Source organism: Syngnathus typhle, linkage group LG14 (genome assembly GCF_033458585.1).
Source record: "Syngnathus typhle isolate RoL2023-S1 ecotype Sweden linkage group LG14, RoL_Styp_1.0, whole genome shotgun sequence".
Classification (NCBI taxonomy): domain Eukaryota; kingdom Metazoa; phylum Chordata; class Actinopteri; order Syngnathiformes; family Syngnathidae; genus Syngnathus; species Syngnathus typhle.
The window spans coordinates 5,388,419-5,404,968 of NC_083751.1; the positions used below are offsets into that span (position 1 = coordinate 5,388,419).

Below are 16,550 nucleotides of genomic sequence, written 5' to 3' on the forward strand. Positions count from 1 at the left end.
GCGCCGTCACGACACACATACAGGGGAAAAACTGTCAGGGGGGGACTCCATTTTGAGGTCGAATTGCACGCTGCCACCGTGCAGAAACAACGCGTTTTGCTACATTAACAACTGCAAAAAGTGGGTTATTCTACGGTTCAAAGCGATGGCTAACCCATCGACCGAGAATGACGTTCCGGAAGGTGCTGAAGTTCGCAAACTGTCGGATCTGCGAGTTATTGATTTGAAGGCCGAGCTGAAGAAACGAAACCTTGACGTCACCGGCAACAAGAGCGCGCTGTCGGAGCGCCTTAAAAAGGTCTAACTTTGATCTTTAATCAATACAAGTGCCATGTTGGCGAGAAGCCTACAAATATGTTTCTACTACATAACGTGATATCATTTCAACCTGCGCGAATGCTCTGAATAACATGACGTGACGAAATGCTAGCCAACAAGCTAATGGTCGCCATCGCGGTAACGAGGCTAAAGCTATTAGTTTGCTTTAGTAGGGCCCTCGAGTTTAGCCTTTGTGATGTGAATGTTTTTCTTTCATTTTTTTAAATCCACATGCATTCACGCAGGCTATCGAGGAGGAGGGTGGAAACCCGGACGCAATTATTCTTTTTGTGGAGTCGGCGGCGAAGAAAGCTACACCGAGACGTGCTGCAAGAGGTGCTGCATACTGAATGACTTTATATGTGTGTGCGTGTGGAGCAGACGTGAGCATTAAAAGTTACTACAACCTCACCCATAAACGTTTTACGAGATGGAAATGGCCTCCAAACCTAGAAAACAGTTGAACTATGATGTTTAAGTGCCAGCCTGAGAGCAGTTTAACATAAACTTCAATTGACGGCAGGGGGCGATAAAATGTCAAAATGGCTGCACTTTGACGTGGATGAAAATGTGTGGATGAAAATGTGTGGATGAACCTGCTTAGTTCTTGTTCAAAAGCATTATTTATCAAAATACCTATTTCAGAATTCTCTCATATCTATCTGATTCTTAATCTCATTTATTTTTTGTCCTCAGATGTAATGCAGGGGACTGATGAATACCACGATGACAATTTAGAAGATGAATCCCGTGATGGTCATGTATGTTTGTTTTTTCCTCTTCTACTAGTCAATATCAGAAAGTGCTGTTTGACCTTTTGAAATTGTGCAGGTGTATTTATGGAGCCCTTTTCCTCAGTATGAACACGAGAGCTTCCATGACATGGATATCCTTGACATGAATGTGCTGGACGAGGCTGACAATGACAACGGATTGTCAGAATCCATGGACGATCTGGGGAATTTAATTGGCGGCCGGGAAGATGCGGCCCTGGATGACGACGACGACGATGTCACCATCGACTCTGAAGATGAAGCAAGACAGGTGGGGAACACGGCTACGTAAAGCAGGTGTTCTGATCATCTGGATTTGGGCCCCTTGATTTATGAAAATGTTTTTGTCAGTTGGAAGACTCTGGAGGGTTGGACGAAGAAGATATGTTGAGCTCTTCACTTTACGTGGTAAGTTTTTGGGCATCCCCCCCTTACAGTGTTTGCTGCTTTATTGCAGTGACTGCTCCTACTATTGTTGATTTTCCACCTATCCGTCTTGAACGAATCCCATATTTTACAAACACAATTTAAAATTGAGCACACGGTTTGTGTTTCAGACTGCCAATGCTGAGGAGCTATTAGCAGAAACAGGTAATGGATAGAAATGGTCAGGAAATGGGTCTTTCATTGCGCTTAGCTTGAAACGCCAACACAACCTTGAATTTCTACGCAAAACAGCGGGAGAAAGAGAGGGAGACTGGAAGGCCAAAAGGGATTGCTGTCTTTTGTGTTGAAATTTGGTAAACAACAGTTGTTAACCTACCTGGTTACCGTTTTGGGTCCATTTTGAGTGTTACCGCGTTGACGCACGTTGACAGCAATCGCACTGAACGCGAGTCCGGGTGAGCCGTTGCAGGCTGCCTACGGTGCTCCAGCCGGCCGCTCGAAGATCCATCAAAGCCACGGGGCATCTTTGGTAGAATCAAGGATATGAATCTTTTGGACTTGAAGTTTTGCTCCGAGGACACTTTGAAGCCAAGCCAAAGGACTGTTACAAGCACAGCCACGATTGCACCTCTCTTCCACCATGGACTCAGCTTGGCCGATTCTCGACCTGCGAGGCAAAAGAGTTAGTCCGCCCTCCTCCTCCCCCCGCCCTTCTACATGCTTGGTTATCTTACTACCTTTTGGGCCCCCTTCCAGTCTCTCGGTAGGGTCGACCTCAGGTCATGACGTTCCTAATCCAGGCCTTGCCACTCCTCCGTAACCATTGCTGTGTTTCAGAAGTGATTAAACTGTGTGCCATTCTATTCCTGTTAAACCTGTAGAACATGACAAAGTAGCCGGGTCTTGTTTATCTGAGCCGCTTATCGAAGACCGCCACCCGAGCCGTGAGACGAGCACCGATGAAGAACAGGCTGCCACCGCCGGCGGGGAAGACAATGTGTTGACCGACACGGGAGCCAAAGCCGACGAGGAAAACGACCAGGATGCTCTTGAGGCAGACGCCACCGAGGCCGGGGAAGCGGGGAAGCCCCCCGAAGAGACATTGGACAGTAAAAATGCCTTGGAAGCCGTTAGTGTCAGCAAAGAGAACGATGGGGGTGAAACCGTTGGTTCAGAATTGGGTTCTAAGAAGGGGGGTGAGGATGAGAAGACAGAAGAGAATGCGACTGCGGATTCCGCCTCGCCAGTGAAAGAGTCGTCCTCTGTTGAGGGCGAAGATCAGAACAAGAGGTTTGTTGCTTTCTGTCTACTCGAAACCAAAATGGCTAGCTCTCTTGCATTGGCTCTTTTGCGCTAGTAAGAATTGGATGCTCTTTTCAAGGCGGTAACGCAATTCAATGCACTTTTACACATCATTTTCCAATGAGTAACACGCCGGGGTTGTCGGGTGGGCCTCCCCCGTTTACTCACTTTTAAACGCCCACAACGGCTTGAGCGTCGGCACTTTTTGTCTCAAGACGCACAAGCTTGTCCAAGTAGTGTCCTCACTTGCCGTCGTTTGGATTTGTCTCTAGCTCCGAAGACAAAGATGGCGGCGATGAGGCCAAGGATGAAAAGGGTGAGTTGATCATGATAGGTTCCTCACACTGGTGATCGTATGCTTATTCCATTTTTTTTTGGTTGACTTTAGCTACTGCGAGTCCTACAGGCAGCAGAAACCTGTGGGTCAGCGGGCTTGCTTCCACTACCAGGGCGACAGACCTGAAGACGCTTTTCAGCAAACATGGCAAGGTCAGTAGAATCAGTAGGTGAAGTATCAATATTTGGTGCGATGATGTCTTGGTATGTCATGCTCTGCTAGGGTGTCGCTCCTTATCCAGCTTCTTTGACATTCAGGTTGTCGGCGCCAAAGTGGTGACCAACGCAAAGAGTCCCGGAGCCCGCTGCTACGGCTTCGTCACCATGTCCTCCACGGAAGAGGCTGCCAATTGCGTCAGCCACCTGCATCGAACCGAACTCCACGGCAAGATGATCTCTGTCGAGCGGGTGAGTGCGAAATTCTCCGATTGAGAAATCTGATCACCTTTCAATCCTTTTAATCCTGTCTTAAAATATTGCAGGCTAAAAATGAGCCAGCGGCCAAGAAGCCAGCCGACAAAAATGAGGCCAAGAAGTCGGGCGATGAGTCCACCGAGCCCAAGTAGGCTTGACTGCTTTTCTGGACTCTCAATGATAAAAACATTGATGAGTGTTGGTTCAACTAGTTGATAGCTAACTAAAGTTTCATATCTTACAGATCTGGAAAAGATGAGGGAGAAGGAAAGGATGGCAAAGGTGAGTGAAGGCCACCAAATCTCCCCATCGGCCTCTCAGTTTTATCGTGCTACATTATAGTAATGTGTCTTGGCTCTTTGTTTAAACAGGGGACGAGAGGACCGTCGTCATGGACAAGTCCAAGGGCGAGCCGGTCATCAGCGTCAAAGCCAAAAGCAAAGAGCGAGTAAGTGTCTGTCATGAAAGGAAGGGAAAATGGACTCTACTCCTAAATGCCCTCCTCATCCCCGTCAGAGCTCCAAAAGTCAGGACCGCAAGTCGTCCAGTAAGGAGAGGAAGGACATCCTGTCGTTTGACCAGATCAAAGAGCAACGCGAGCGAGAGAGGCAGAGGCAGCGTGAGCGGGATATGCGAGAGGTGGAAAGACGCAAATACAAGTAAGGGGCCACCCGGGGAGGAGCGTAGAAGCCAAGTCCACTCGGCGGCCGACAGCAATGTATCTGCGATCTCTCTGCAGCGATCGCGGTCCTCCGGACGGCCGCTCGGAGCGTGAGCGGATCCGCATCTTCCGTGAGAAAGAGGAGCGGCAACATATGATGAAGAAGAGACACTGGCTAGAGGTCAGGTCACAATAGTTGGGCGACTTTGTGAGATTCAAATGTCAAGTTTCTGGTGGGATTTCTACTGCTATGGTGAAATAAAAAAACCCTTTCCACATTTGCCTCATCCCCCAGTTGGAGAGGGAACGTCTGGATGCGGATCGTATGGAACGGCAGTTCCTGGAGCGGGAAAGGATGCGAATCGAGTTCGAGAGGCGTCGGGAGCAGGAGCGCATCATGAGGGAGCGCGAGGAGATCCGCAGGCAGCAGGAACAGCTCCGCTTCGAGCAGGATCGCCGCCCCGTCAAGAGGCCTTACGACATGGACGGCAGGTTAAGGCCGTTTGATTACGGGGACTGCCTTTTCCCGCTCACACGTCCACCACACCTGACCAAATCGTCGCCCTCAGGAAAGACGACTGGCCCGACAAGCGCATGCACATGGACGACCGATACCGCTCGGACTTTGGACGGCAGGATCGTTATCAAGACTTTGATCACAGGGATCGAGGGCGGTACCAGGACGACATGAGGGGCGGAAGCCGTGGCATGGGCGGTGACAGAGATGGTCCGGTAAGAAAAGAAACCAGAAAGCCAAACAATTTATATACACCCATTTTTTGTTTCCCCCTTCATAATTTGTCTGCGTGGCACCTAATTGTCAACTTATTGCGTTTGCAGCATTTCAACGACAGACACGGCCGCGACTCCTGGGGCGGCGGAAGCTACGACAAACGCATGAACAGGTGAGGGGAGGCTACACGCCAGCTGCCATCATTTCAAGCAACACCTGACTAAACATTAAAGCCTGGTCAAATTTGACAGAAGCATGCTCAAGAATGTTTAGCGGTGCAATGAAACAACTAATAATTGGACTCAAATCTAAGCAGAAAATCTTCAGTAGGTCCATTGGAAAGTTTCACATTGCGAGCAATTGACATAGCATGGCATTGATTTTAAATTGTGCATTAAAATCAACAAAAGCATTGATTCTTCCAGTAAAAAGAACGAGGTCTGTTTGTTTTGTCCATCTAGTTCAACCTCCCTTGGTAGAGGTAACAAAGTCTCAGCGTAGTTTTCTAAAATTGGGGTTTGTTGCAGGGATGGAGGCCGAGACTGGGACTCGGGTCGGAAGATGGATGGCGACCGGCCGTGGCAAGGTACAAATAAACGCTTTGACGCCAAATTGCGTGTGTTCAAGGTTAATATTCGTGAGTCCTCCCCCAAACCAACCCAAATCACGCGTGTATGTTGTATGTGTTTTCTCCTCACTCAATCATGTGCATTTATGTCGCGATGCATATTCAGGTCGGGATGGGATCCCTGGCCCGAGCCATATGCGTGGCGGCATGGGAGGGTAAGTTGCTTTGACTTGTCGTCTTACTTGAGTTTACTCGCAAGTTATTAATAAGTTTTTGTGTATGTGTGCCATCAGTCGCGGAGGCTACATGAGTTCGTCCCAGTCTCTGTCGGGGGCGCTCAACCGACAAAACCAAACCATGCAAGGCGGCGTGCAGGGCGGAGCCTTCAATCGACGCTTCTGAATTTTCAAACGTCATAACAATACTGCGATTTATTTAGTTCAAACAAAAATGTCCACAAGGGAAGGAATTGACTATTTTGTACTTTTTCTTTTTATCTGGATCTCTTTCCTTTCAGCAACGCTCTCGGTTCCGTGTCGTAGTGCTCACTTGAGTGTCTTGTTGTTGTAAATTGAAATGTTTTATAGAGCCATGGTTGATGGACCTCACCCGCATTTCATGATCAGCTCACACTTTTGTGTTGCTGCAAAGCAAGGATTTTTGTTTTTTAAATGGCCTGTCGGAGAACATTTTCTCAATGAAATTGCAAACTAATCGGAAGAACTCTTCTAAGTTTTTTTTTATCATTTGCATCCCAGCTAAAAATGTTTACAGTCGTTCTTGATTGTTTGTGACTGGTAATAAATGAAGAGTGTTTGTAACTGAAAGCTGCTGATATATTTTTTCGTGTGCTTATTTTCCTTTTTGCCTCATTACGATAGTGACATTGAGTCAAGTTGTCTGTTAAACCAGATTTAAATTCTGGCCCCAATTTTGAGAAGATGTTCGACTTTACAACTGAGTCACTGTACACATTGGTAAATTTGAAAGTGGAAGAGGTTTTTCTCAAGTTAGATGAAACATTAAGTTTACTAAACTTTATATATTTGTCGTTCAAAGCTAAAGGCTGATTTCATTCATTATTCTTTTTGCCAATATTTGATAGTTATTTCCTACTTGTTCGCTAAGCGGCGCCCTTCACTCACAAACGCAAACACGCATCTTTCAAGCGACGTACAGTGGATCATTCCTCTGTTTACAGACGTACGACGTTTCGAGGTAACGAACAGCGTAAGTAATAGTTAATATTCTGGGCCTAAAAGGCTTTTCATACAAATATTTAAAATAATTATAACTTTAATATTGCATTGGTGTCCGTGAATAGACCATGACAAATTGTCCACCTGCATTTATTTAATGGCACACACAAACCGGAAGTTGAAATCATTCAACATGTCAACCAGGGCGAGAAAGAGGACAAGTTGGAGGAAAGTGGACGCAAAATTCATGCTGGTTCTCCATCTTGTGTGAGATGTTTGACTTCAACTCTTGGCCTTTGGTACGTGTTTATTTACTTGACTTCCCCTGTGATCATAGCAAAGCTCAATGTCAATGTATGTGAAGTGATGCCATCGCATGACGTCATTGTGGTTAGCGTGTCTGCTTAATCATTCTTGAATACAAAAAAACATGCATGTTACAGACTCTAAATTGGGGTTGGCTGGTTATTTCACTCAAGTGTCATATGAAAAAGGAATTAAATTAAATGCAGCGTTTTTATTTTTACTTTCTGCATGATAATGAGATGGTTTGTCAAATCACAGTGCAAACATCCACCGCGGGGGTCACGGACTGCTCTGAGAAAATCCACGCAGGCATGGGGAGAACATGCAAACTCCACACAGGGAGGGCCGGAGGTGGAATCAAACCGGCACCTTCTGAACTGTGAGGCAGATGTTCTAACCAGCGCGCCAGCGTGCCGCCGCAGTGCAAACAGCAGATGAGAAATGTGAGTCTTGTTGTTTTGATGGCAGCCGTGTTCAAATATTTACTTTTGAGAGTTAAACTAAGAATTTTGAGAGAGAAAATTGATTTTGCAGGAGAACCATGTTGTTTTGCACAAATTGTTTTGAGAAATACACTGAATGTTTAGCAAATTTCAATTCTGATTCGAGTGTACCAAAGTGAGAGGAAAAAAAACTCAAATCAATGTGCGTTGGCTTGTAGCTAAGAAAACTTGTCGGTCACCAAGGGACGATGATGTGATGTCGCAACTGCCAGCTTCACAATTCCACTGATGACAGAATTGATGCAAAGTGTCTTCTAAGTGTCAGCAGCCGGTGTGATGCAAAAAAGAGCAAAGGTCAGAACACATACGTGCACACACACTACAACTAAGCATGAAACACTTGCATGCACATCTTAAACTGAAATCCTTGTGGGGATTTTATCTGCGAGGCTCAAGTCTACTAAACACAGGAAGGATGGATGGATGGATGGATGGATGGATGGATGGATGGATGGATGGATGGATGGATGGATGGATGGATGGATGGATGGATGGATGGATGGATGGATGGATGGATGGATGGATGGATGGATGGATGGATGGATGGATGGATGGAAGGACGGACGGACGGACGCCTATCACAACACATCAGCGAATGGTACTACTCTATTTTAGTTGCACCAGTTTCCTGTGTACATTGTGGAAGCATAGCTGTAAATTTCCACTGCAATAAAAAGCATTAAAGTGCCAAGTTAAGAGCGCTCCGAGATACTTGTGTCAACCTTAAAGAGAAGAATAAAATAGATGTTCGTTCTTCGCATCCAACTGGCCCATTACGGCTACAGTAAACACCGTGTCATCCCTAATTAGAACGTGTAAGATGTCAAAGACAAAAAAGCCTCTTACAGTGGCCTTTTTTTATTTGACATTACCCTCTCCAGCTGGCTTCAAGGCCTGGCAGTGCAGGAAATTATTCCTGCAAGGTCTTCTCTCTCTTGTTGTGTCTGAAATCTGGTGGCAATGAAATCCAGAACACCCAAAAAAAAAAAGAAAAAACTCCAAACAGGATTGTGCGAGTTCACCAAAGATGTCAAGAACGCGACCTTGAACGCCACATGTATGTTCGCGCTAATATGTTATTCAGAAATAAGCACATAGACAGTTTTTGTGTTTAAAAAATGCTGACATGACAATTTTGAGAATCTGCAGGAAATGCTTAAAAGTGGATGTGAGTCCATACTGTATACACATGTGCTGAATTACACAAGGGGCCCCCCAACTATGTCACTCCCACGGAATATTTACTGCTGGGAAACTGAATCCCCGTACAGTGTTTTCATTCTTCCTATATGCTGCCCTGACAAGTCATCGCGACTTCCCCATTATATGTACGTTTAAGTTGGATAACATTGTATCATGTCAAATGCCATCACTAAAACAAAACAGCAGCACCCGCCGCAGGATTTCATTTTTGTATTCTGATTGACTTCTTTATAGCCTTTTTTTTTTTTTTCTTCGACACTCTGTTTTATATCATTCATTTGAGTTGAAGATGATTCCAGATGACTTTCGTGGGTCATCTTGGGTACATATTGACCAACACACTCCATTTGTTACATTTTTTGTCTGGTGTCAGACAGATAATTTTGTAATGTGAAATATGCGCGTTGGCTCGCTAAAAATCTGGAGGAGGGTTGACAAAGATTTTAGATTCATGTAACTCTTCACTTGGAACAGAACATTAAACAAAATCGCTCATTTGGACTCACGGATTTAACACCGTAAATTTGAATGAAGAAGCGTGACAATGGGAAGTATTTCAACATTAGTCTAGTTTTTGAAAAAAAATATTGAATATAAAATCCAACTTTTTAGGCCTACGGAAAGTGATACAAATATTGTATGACAATAAGGGACACAACGTTATTTGTAGACTATTGTCATCGCTTTCTGTTTTTAACATTTCTTCTTCTGTGGTGTCGCCGCTCGTCGTCAACTTGATTTCTGCCGTCAGGCGGTGGATGTCGAGGTGAAGACTGAGGGATTGGGTGTAGTTCTTCTCTCTAATCATCGGGTTTGGCTTACTGCTTTAAATGTCCGCAAATGGAATTCCCAACACACAGCTACACGTCACATACTCGTATGTAAATATAGAGCTGCATGTATGATGAAAAAGCTTAGGGACAATATTTATATACTATTTTTAGGGTGGCTAACCTGAGGCTCGTGGGCCATGGATGTGATCCTAACCACCATGCAATTATAAAAACAAATAAAACCTCAAAGGTAGCTTTAAGGTACCACAATACCGCCGTGCTGCAGCCACAAAACATTTAGCTATAATTTAATAATATAATTATAATTTGCCCTATTGTTGCAAAAACACGGTTATTCCATTCTCTGCAGCTCGGCAAGAAGTGAAAGCTGAGGACATAAACTAATATTATGCGGAAAGTAAAAACTAAAATTAATTGAGGTTCCCACAAAGTCATTTGGGAACGGAATTCATCATAAAAGTTTCGACAGATGTTCTCGTTCAAGCACCTCGTCCTATTCCACACTTTGGTGTTTATGACTTTTTACAACGTCGGTGCTATGTGTGCAAACGTTACATCTGACATGATGTAGCAACATCTGCGTGGTGTTGTTGTTCTTCATCACTGCACTTTGTGGTTTTAACACCAGATGTCCCTCCTGCCGTTATTAATCCACATTATTCATAACGGTCAGATATACTCTGGCAAATGTAAGTAAAAAGCTTTTTTTTTTTAATTGTTATAATTACAATGTTGCAGCTCACATTACACTTTTATACTTTGGCTTTATGGTTTTATTTATTTCTATTTATATCTGTAATGACCTTTTTTAACACTATTGTATGTTTGTATATACCTACTTTAGGCAATTATATTAATTTTACAAATAAATGTATAAATAAAATGTTTTGATATTATTACGCAATATTAACTGAATGTGTTTACTGTGATTGTTGTTAACAGGGGTGTTCCAAAACTAATGATTTAAAACATCATTATGTTTTAAAGCACAAAAAATGAACTGAAATTGTCGAAAAAAAACACTCTATATAGTTTTCCTAATATTTTGACCACCTCATGCAGGGAACTGCTACACTGGGCTTTGTATGCATATACTGTATATGTTTACTGTTCATTTTTTGTAGTTTATTTTTGCATGATAATGTTTGCAGTATATCATTTGGTTTTATGCTTTTGTGTATTTCCCTACTGTATATACAAAATTTAGTACTTTCTCTTAAATTCTTTGTTTTGTTTTCTGTTTTCACATGAAAAGTAGGTTTACATTTTAAAGTGAACCTCTGAAATAAATTAAAATGCACCTGCTTAAGATTCATGCACAGAACTCATATTGGAAAAGTTGATCAAGGACAGGAGAACCATAACTATTTCAGTGAACTATATTAACACTCAACTGAGTGAATGGTCAACATTTTTTGAGTAGGGACCCTTGGGGAAACCCCGCCCCTAAACCGACATCCAATCACCTTGTAATATGCAAATGAGCTCCTCTTAAAGATGACTTAGGAGCGCCAACCGTGACAGACCGTAAAGAAATTTCACTCCGCGTGTATACGACGCCACGACATTTCTATTTTAGAACTTGGATATAGATCCTCCAATACTACAAAAGACACCTCACAGGACCAACGTTTTAATAATATGGGAAAAGAAAATATAGGTTTTTTCACTGCTTGGATACTTTTGGGAAAAATCTTTGCCAGTTTTTGTTCGGACCCTGAACTCACCACCAACGCAGTTTTTGGTAAGAGCGACAAAACGAGGGGGGGGGGGGGGGATAATCATAAGGGAGAACACATACACGCACATCTATTTAATTCAATTATATCTTTTACAAATGAAGATTATGTGGAACCTGCTAAGGATAAAAAAAAGTTACAATATGTTTTTAAAGTAATAAATAAGATGTTTTCACTTGAAATCTATTCAAATTGCATTTATTTAACATAAAACCGACTGGATCTTTCTGATTTTTGTTTAAATTTGTGTCCAGGAATAAAAAAAAAATTCAATCCGTCAGATTAATTTAACATTTCTGCGCGGTAGATGTGCTTTAAATGCAAAAGGGGGCGACATAGTCTTGGTTTTATACACCAACCTGTAACGCCAATTGCAAAAAAAAAAAAAAAAAGGTGATGGGAAGTTTTGAACTGGGAATTATTTAATGGAAATACATTTTAGTTGTGTTTTGCAAATGCAAAAAAAAGTAAAAAAATATTAAATGACTTGATTATTAATGCACTGTGCAGAAACTTTGTGTCCCTGTGACCTCTCATGTTAACGTGTGTGTGCATGTGTGTGTGTTGCAACAGTGAACAACAGCATCACCCCCACCTCCCCGCCCGCCACCACCGCCGAATGGCTCACCGACTACACAGACATTGTGTCCAAGTTCTCCCTGCGTACAGCCGACATTCCAGATGACGACATGTGCTACATTGTGGCCGGGAGGCCCGACACCATCCATGAGTGCGAGTTCAAAGCGCAGATGCAGACGTTTGTCATCATCCACGGCTGGACGGTACGTGCTCACACACACACACACACACACAAAAAACACCTCTTGACCCCAACATGTGGAATGAGGTCGTATTTGGAATGCCGCCTGACTGGATGGATTGCTGTTTGGAAAGGTCTGTCAGGATACCCATCCATTTTCTATCATGCTTATCCTCATTACTGGGTGAGCTGGTCTCTATTCCAGCTTTGGGAAGAAGGTGGAAGACATCCTGGACTGTTTGCAAATAAATTAATTAGACCTCACGTGTGTGTTGATGCCTTACAGGTAACAGGCATGTTTGAGAGCTGGGTGCCCAAGTTGGTGTCGGCCCTGTACGAGCGTGTGCCCAACGCTAACGTGATTGTGGTGGACTGGTTGACCCGTGCCAACCAGCACTACTCGACCTCTGCCGCCTACACCAAACTGGTGGGACGAGACGTGGCCAAGTTTGTCACCTGGATACAAGTGAGTTCCTTTAATCCCCGATGACATTCCAAACAACGCTAAAGTTTATAAACACAGTCAGCCACAGGCCAGTTATTAGTTTGAGATCCTCACGCAACAACATGTTAGGTAAGACACTCAACATGGTTGTTGTTGTTGTGACCCCTTCAGAAAGAACTGCAGCTGCCATGGGACAGGATCCACCTGCTGGGTTACAGTCTCGGGGCGCACGTGGCCGGGATTGCCGGGGACCTCACCGACCACAAGATCAGCAGGATCACAGGTAAACTCAAAATGTCCATCACAACTAATGCATTGCTTCATCAGTTCAATATACTCAATTTTTAACTAGTGTAACGTTTGTGGTATATTTAATTCAGTGATTCTCAGGTTACCACTAGAGCAAGCCCGCTTTTCATTTATTAAACAGCTGAACAACCAAACTTGAAAAAAACAATCACGCAGTTTCTGCTGTCAACCACAGCTCACACTCACAGGCTAGAAGAAAGCAATATTTTTTCTTGCAGACCGGTAAAACATAATCTATGACATTCCAAGTCTGTAAATGTATGCACATGCCCTATTAGTGCCAGCCCGTGGGCCCAATCCTTCATTTGCCAGTTGATCCAGCTTTAAAATCTCTGACCCGCTTATCATAATTGTCCATTTCTCTGCACTTAAGTGCTTCTCCAGACTCAAAAACAGGTCAGCGCAATTGACAATGTTGTCTTTGTAACACGACAATGTGCACATTCCAGGACTGGATCCCGCCGGTCCCACATTTGAGCATGCCGACGACCAAAACGTACTGTCTAGAGACGACGCCCAGTTTGTGGATGTCCTGCATACTAACACTCGAGGCTCGCCGGGCCGCAGTATCGGCATCCAGAAACCCGTCGGCCACATTGACATCTACCCCAACGGAGGCACCTTCCAACCGGGCTGCGACATCCAGAACACCCTGAGGGGGATTGCGCTGGAAGGCATCAAGGGCCTGCAAAGTATGTATCGGCTTTGGATTAAAACCATAAGCTTCTTTATATTTTAAATTGCAAAGTGCAATATTGACATTTTGAAGCTAGATATTTATAATATAGTTCCAGCTGTTGAATCAATGAAACGTCACTTAGATAGTCTTCCAATAAAAACAATGTAGCTTAACGTCGGCTTTTTGGCTTCTCACAAGCGATCACTTGCACAATCGAGACATGTTTGGCTTCTGGTCTCAACTTAAAGAATTACAGTAGATCACACGGGCGTGTTTTGGCTCGAATCGAGTTGAAAGCCTTATCCGCTGCTTTGCTCTCTTAACTGTAAAGTATTAGGCAAACAGTAGAAATTTATATCTGGAGGTTCTCACGGGCGTCTAGTCGGATTGTATACAAAATGTACGCGCAGACGAAATCGGATTGGATTTTGGGAGTCACGCGATAAAGCTTTTGGGATTTTTTTTGTTAACTCCACCAAACTTCAAGAACCAGACTAGAAGTTATGCTTTTGTCTAAAACAGTTTTTTTCACCTATTTTTTTCCCAAGCTTTTCACCACTCCCTATTACACACTACTGCCACCTAGAGGATTGGAGTCAGACACTTTGCTTGCGAATCTAGAAGAGATTTTTTTCCTGATCCTAAAACATTTTTATTATCATTTTAAAAATATTTTTACCACATTTAAAATAGGGACAGTGAATCAAATATTTTGGTCATCTGTACTTTGGTGCCAACGTGTGTGTTTGTGATATGTGCAGACATGGACCAACTGGTCAAGTGCTCCCACGAGCGCTCCATCCACCTGTTCATTGACTCGCTGCTCAACACGCAGCAGCAGAGCATGGCCTTCCGTTGCAACTCGCGCGAGGCTTTCAACAAGGGCTTGTGCCTCAGCTGCCGCAAGAACCGCTGCAACAAGATCGGCTATAACATCAACAAGATCCGCATGACGCGTAGTGCCACGATGTATCTCAAGACTCGGGAAATGATGCCATACAAAGGTAAAGGAAGTTTTACCACTCAGTTAGCTAAATGACTTCAGCAAACTAAAATATGCGTATGTCTTTTTAGTTTTCCACTACCAAGTGAAGATACACCTTTTCAGCCAGGAAAGCCTGACTTTCAATCAACAGCCCATAAAGATTTCCCTGTATGGAACCCACGGAGAGAAAGAAGACATCCCCTTTGTGCTGTACGTATGTTACACTCGGTTATGTTGACGACGTCACCTTTGACCTTACCTAACCTCGCCTCCCCTATCTCGCAGGCCTGTCATGAACGGCAACAGCACGCTGTCCTTCCTGATCACCACCGACGTGGACATTGGCGACTTGATGATCGTCAAGCTGCGCTGGGAGAAGGACGCCATCATCAGCTGGTCGGACTGGTGGGGCAACAGCAAGTTTAACATCCGAAAGTTACGAATCAAGTCGGGGGAGACCCAGTCTAAGTAAGTCCCGTTTAAGTCCGAATATTATCGAGTCAAGACCAACAGAATTATATTGAACAAAAACTTTGGGATCTGAGGGTTCATTCATTAGCTTTAATTATTATGAATATTTTTATTGCAGGGTGATCTTCAGTGCAAAGGAAGGGGAGTTCACCGATCTGGTCCGAGGAGGAGAAGATGCCGTCTTTGTCAAGTCCAAAGAAGACAACAGGAGTCGTAAAGAGAAGCTGTAAGTTTTGATCATGGTGTTCTCTGAATGAAATGTTCTAAAGTCCTGTTTACACACGCACGAGGTATTGCACAAACCAATGTACCACACAACATGATGTTCTTTCAACCGCAAACATGTTGTGACCAACTTAAGAATCCATTGCACACAAAATCCATTGAGAAAATTAGACTGCCAATCCTAAATCTGTAGTAAGAAAATGTTGTCTTCTCTCTTCTGCAGGATGCACAAGTTGAAGATGCAGGGCAGTCTGTTTGGTCAGATTGATGCTTGAAGATGCAGTTGAACACACACACACACACACACACACACACACACACACACACACACACACACACACACACACACACGTCATCCTGCACCTCATCAAGCTGAACGTGCACAGCCAAAGAAGGACAAAACTTGCATGGGAATTGGCAATTTTACCGTATGCAAGATGACTGTGGACCTTGAAAAAAAAATGTTACATGAGTGATGATGTGCTCACATTTTAAATTTATACACGTTCTTTTCTCAATCATTTGTCTACGCTTTTACCGTTTCTTTTATACACTTACTGTGCCTGTATGAGCTTTGATGATTTGAGTGATTCAAGGTGACCAGGCATAATTTAGGCACGTTTGTTGTGTTTGTCCTAAAAAAAAAAAAAAAATTATTTTGTCTCTTTGCCTAACTACTAACCGCCAACAATCGACAGGGACCAAAGAGTTATTGACTATCTACTGAATCACATATAAATGACATTGAAAAAAGTTTGATATTTGGAATTCTGAATAGTATTCATTTGATTCGTTTTGGTTATTATATCACAGGTCACTTTAAAACATCCTTGTCTTCTTCCTTGCAGATTTTTTTATTTTATTATTTTGCTCAGTCTGAGATTGCAGCCTTACTTTCAAAGGCAACACATGTTACATGATTGCTGCAAATAAAAATAAACACGCAAGCCGCTGGAGTTTGTGATGGACCATAATACATCTCAAGAATACACCATATTGTATTTATTGAATGTACATTTATATATTTGTATATTAAGCTGTAATATATTTTGTCATGCTTTCGTTGTTTGTATTTTTATAAGAAGCCCTTCCGTGATTATTCTCTAATGTGCCAGCTATTTGAATGAGGGGTCAGACGGTTCTCCATTTCTGCTGTTGAGCCCATTTATCAACTGATTTGCAGTGCACTGTATTAAGAAAGAGCCCGAGGTGGTTTAATAAAGATGAAAAATGACATATTCTGATTGCTGATGCTGCTTTTAGGGTACATGCTAAATTATTATTATTTTTTTAAACAATGATTCAAAAATTAAAATTATTTTCATTTACTCTAAGAGGGATATGGATTGTTTTAAGGAAAAATAGAGCCAGTTAAATATTTCACAGAAAGACTTGCATTTCATATTTTGCTACATATTAGCATTTTTATAGCATTTATTT

General features: G+C 43.1%; 2 protein-coding genes and 1 long non-coding RNA gene across 6 annotated transcripts; all 3 read left to right on the forward strand.

Moving 5' to 3' along the window:
• Positions 1-5: 5 nt before the first annotated feature.
• safb (scaffold attachment factor B) lies at positions 6-6,319 on the forward strand. Of its 3 annotated transcripts, none has more exons than XM_061297538.1 (21): positions 6-298; positions 564-654; positions 1,015-1,079; positions 1,150-1,362; positions 1,443-1,499; positions 1,649-1,682; positions 2,360-2,768; positions 3,053-3,096; positions 3,169-3,269; positions 3,375-3,524; positions 3,599-3,678; positions 3,775-3,812; positions 3,902-3,978; positions 4,047-4,189; positions 4,270-4,372; positions 4,487-4,683; positions 4,761-4,923; positions 5,032-5,096; positions 5,452-5,510; positions 5,659-5,707; positions 5,786-6,319. In XM_061297538.1, the coding sequence occupies exons 1-21, from the start codon at positions 146-148 to the stop codon at positions 5,892-5,894; spliced, it is 2,400 nt and encodes a 799-aa protein (XP_061153522.1). In that variant the 5' UTR covers positions 6-145; the 3' UTR covers positions 5,895-6,319. The 3 variants fall into 3 exon arrangements, 2 of the variants coding, with proteins under 2 accessions (XP_061153522.1, XP_061153523.1); XM_061297539.1 differs by having other exon boundaries at positions 1,177-1,362; XR_009717895.1 differs by lacking the exons at positions 5,659-5,707; positions 5,786-6,319 and having other exon boundaries at positions 4,487-4,679.
• A 572-nt stretch (positions 6,320-6,891) lies between these two features.
• On the forward strand, positions 6,892-8,060 carry LOC133166496 (uncharacterized). The gene is made up of 3 exons (XR_009717811.1): positions 6,892-6,990; positions 7,256-7,440; positions 7,659-8,060. It is a non-coding gene; the product is annotated as an uncharacterized LOC133166496 (long non-coding RNA).
• Positions 8,061-11,007: 2,947 nt separating this feature from the next.
• Positions 11,008-16,344, forward strand: lpla (lipoprotein lipase a). 2 transcript variants are annotated; one of them, XM_061296620.1, is made up of 11 exons: positions 11,008-11,241; positions 11,810-12,018; positions 12,283-12,462; positions 12,613-12,724; positions 13,200-13,442; positions 14,191-14,433; positions 14,504-14,624; positions 14,700-14,882; positions 15,004-15,111; positions 15,334-15,397; positions 15,440-16,344. In XM_061296620.1, the coding sequence occupies exons 1-10, from the start codon at positions 11,139-11,141 to the stop codon at positions 15,383-15,385; spliced, it is 1,554 nt and encodes a 517-aa protein (XP_061152604.1). In that variant the 5' UTR covers positions 11,008-11,138; the 3' UTR covers positions 15,386-15,397; positions 15,440-16,344. The 2 variants fall into 2 exon arrangements, with proteins under 2 accessions (XP_061152604.1, XP_061152603.1); XM_061296619.1 differs by having other exon boundaries at positions 15,334-16,344.
• The last annotated feature ends 206 nt before the right edge of the window (positions 16,345-16,550 follow it).

What these genes read in the sequence shown, in the direction of transcription:
- lpla (XM_061296619.1), top strand. Translation starts at nt 11,139, where the DNA reads ATGGGAAAAGAAAATATAGGTTTTTTCACTGCTTGGATACTTTTGGGA. An exon ending in CACCACCAACGCAGTTTTTG is followed by an intron (nt 11,242 to 11,809) that starts GTAAGAGCGACA and finishes GTGTTGCAACAG; the next exon opens with TGAACAACAGCATCACCCCC. An exon ending in GAAGACATCCCCTTTGTGCT is followed by an intron (nt 14,625 to 14,699) that starts GTACGTATGTTA and finishes CCTATCTCGCAG; the next exon opens with GCCTGTCATGAACGGCAACA.
- safb (XM_061297538.1), top strand. Translation starts at nt 146, where the DNA reads ATGGCTAACCCATCGACCGAGAATGACGTTCCGGAAGGTGCTGAAGTT. An exon ending in ACCGAGACGTGCTGCAAGAG is followed by an intron (nt 655 to 1,014) that starts GTGCTGCATACT and finishes TTTTGTCCTCAG; the next exon opens with ATGTAATGCAGGGGACTGAT. An exon ending in TGAGGCCAAGGATGAAAAGG is followed by an intron (nt 3,097 to 3,168) that starts GTGAGTTGATCA and finishes GGTTGACTTTAG; the next exon opens with CTACTGCGAGTCCTACAGGC.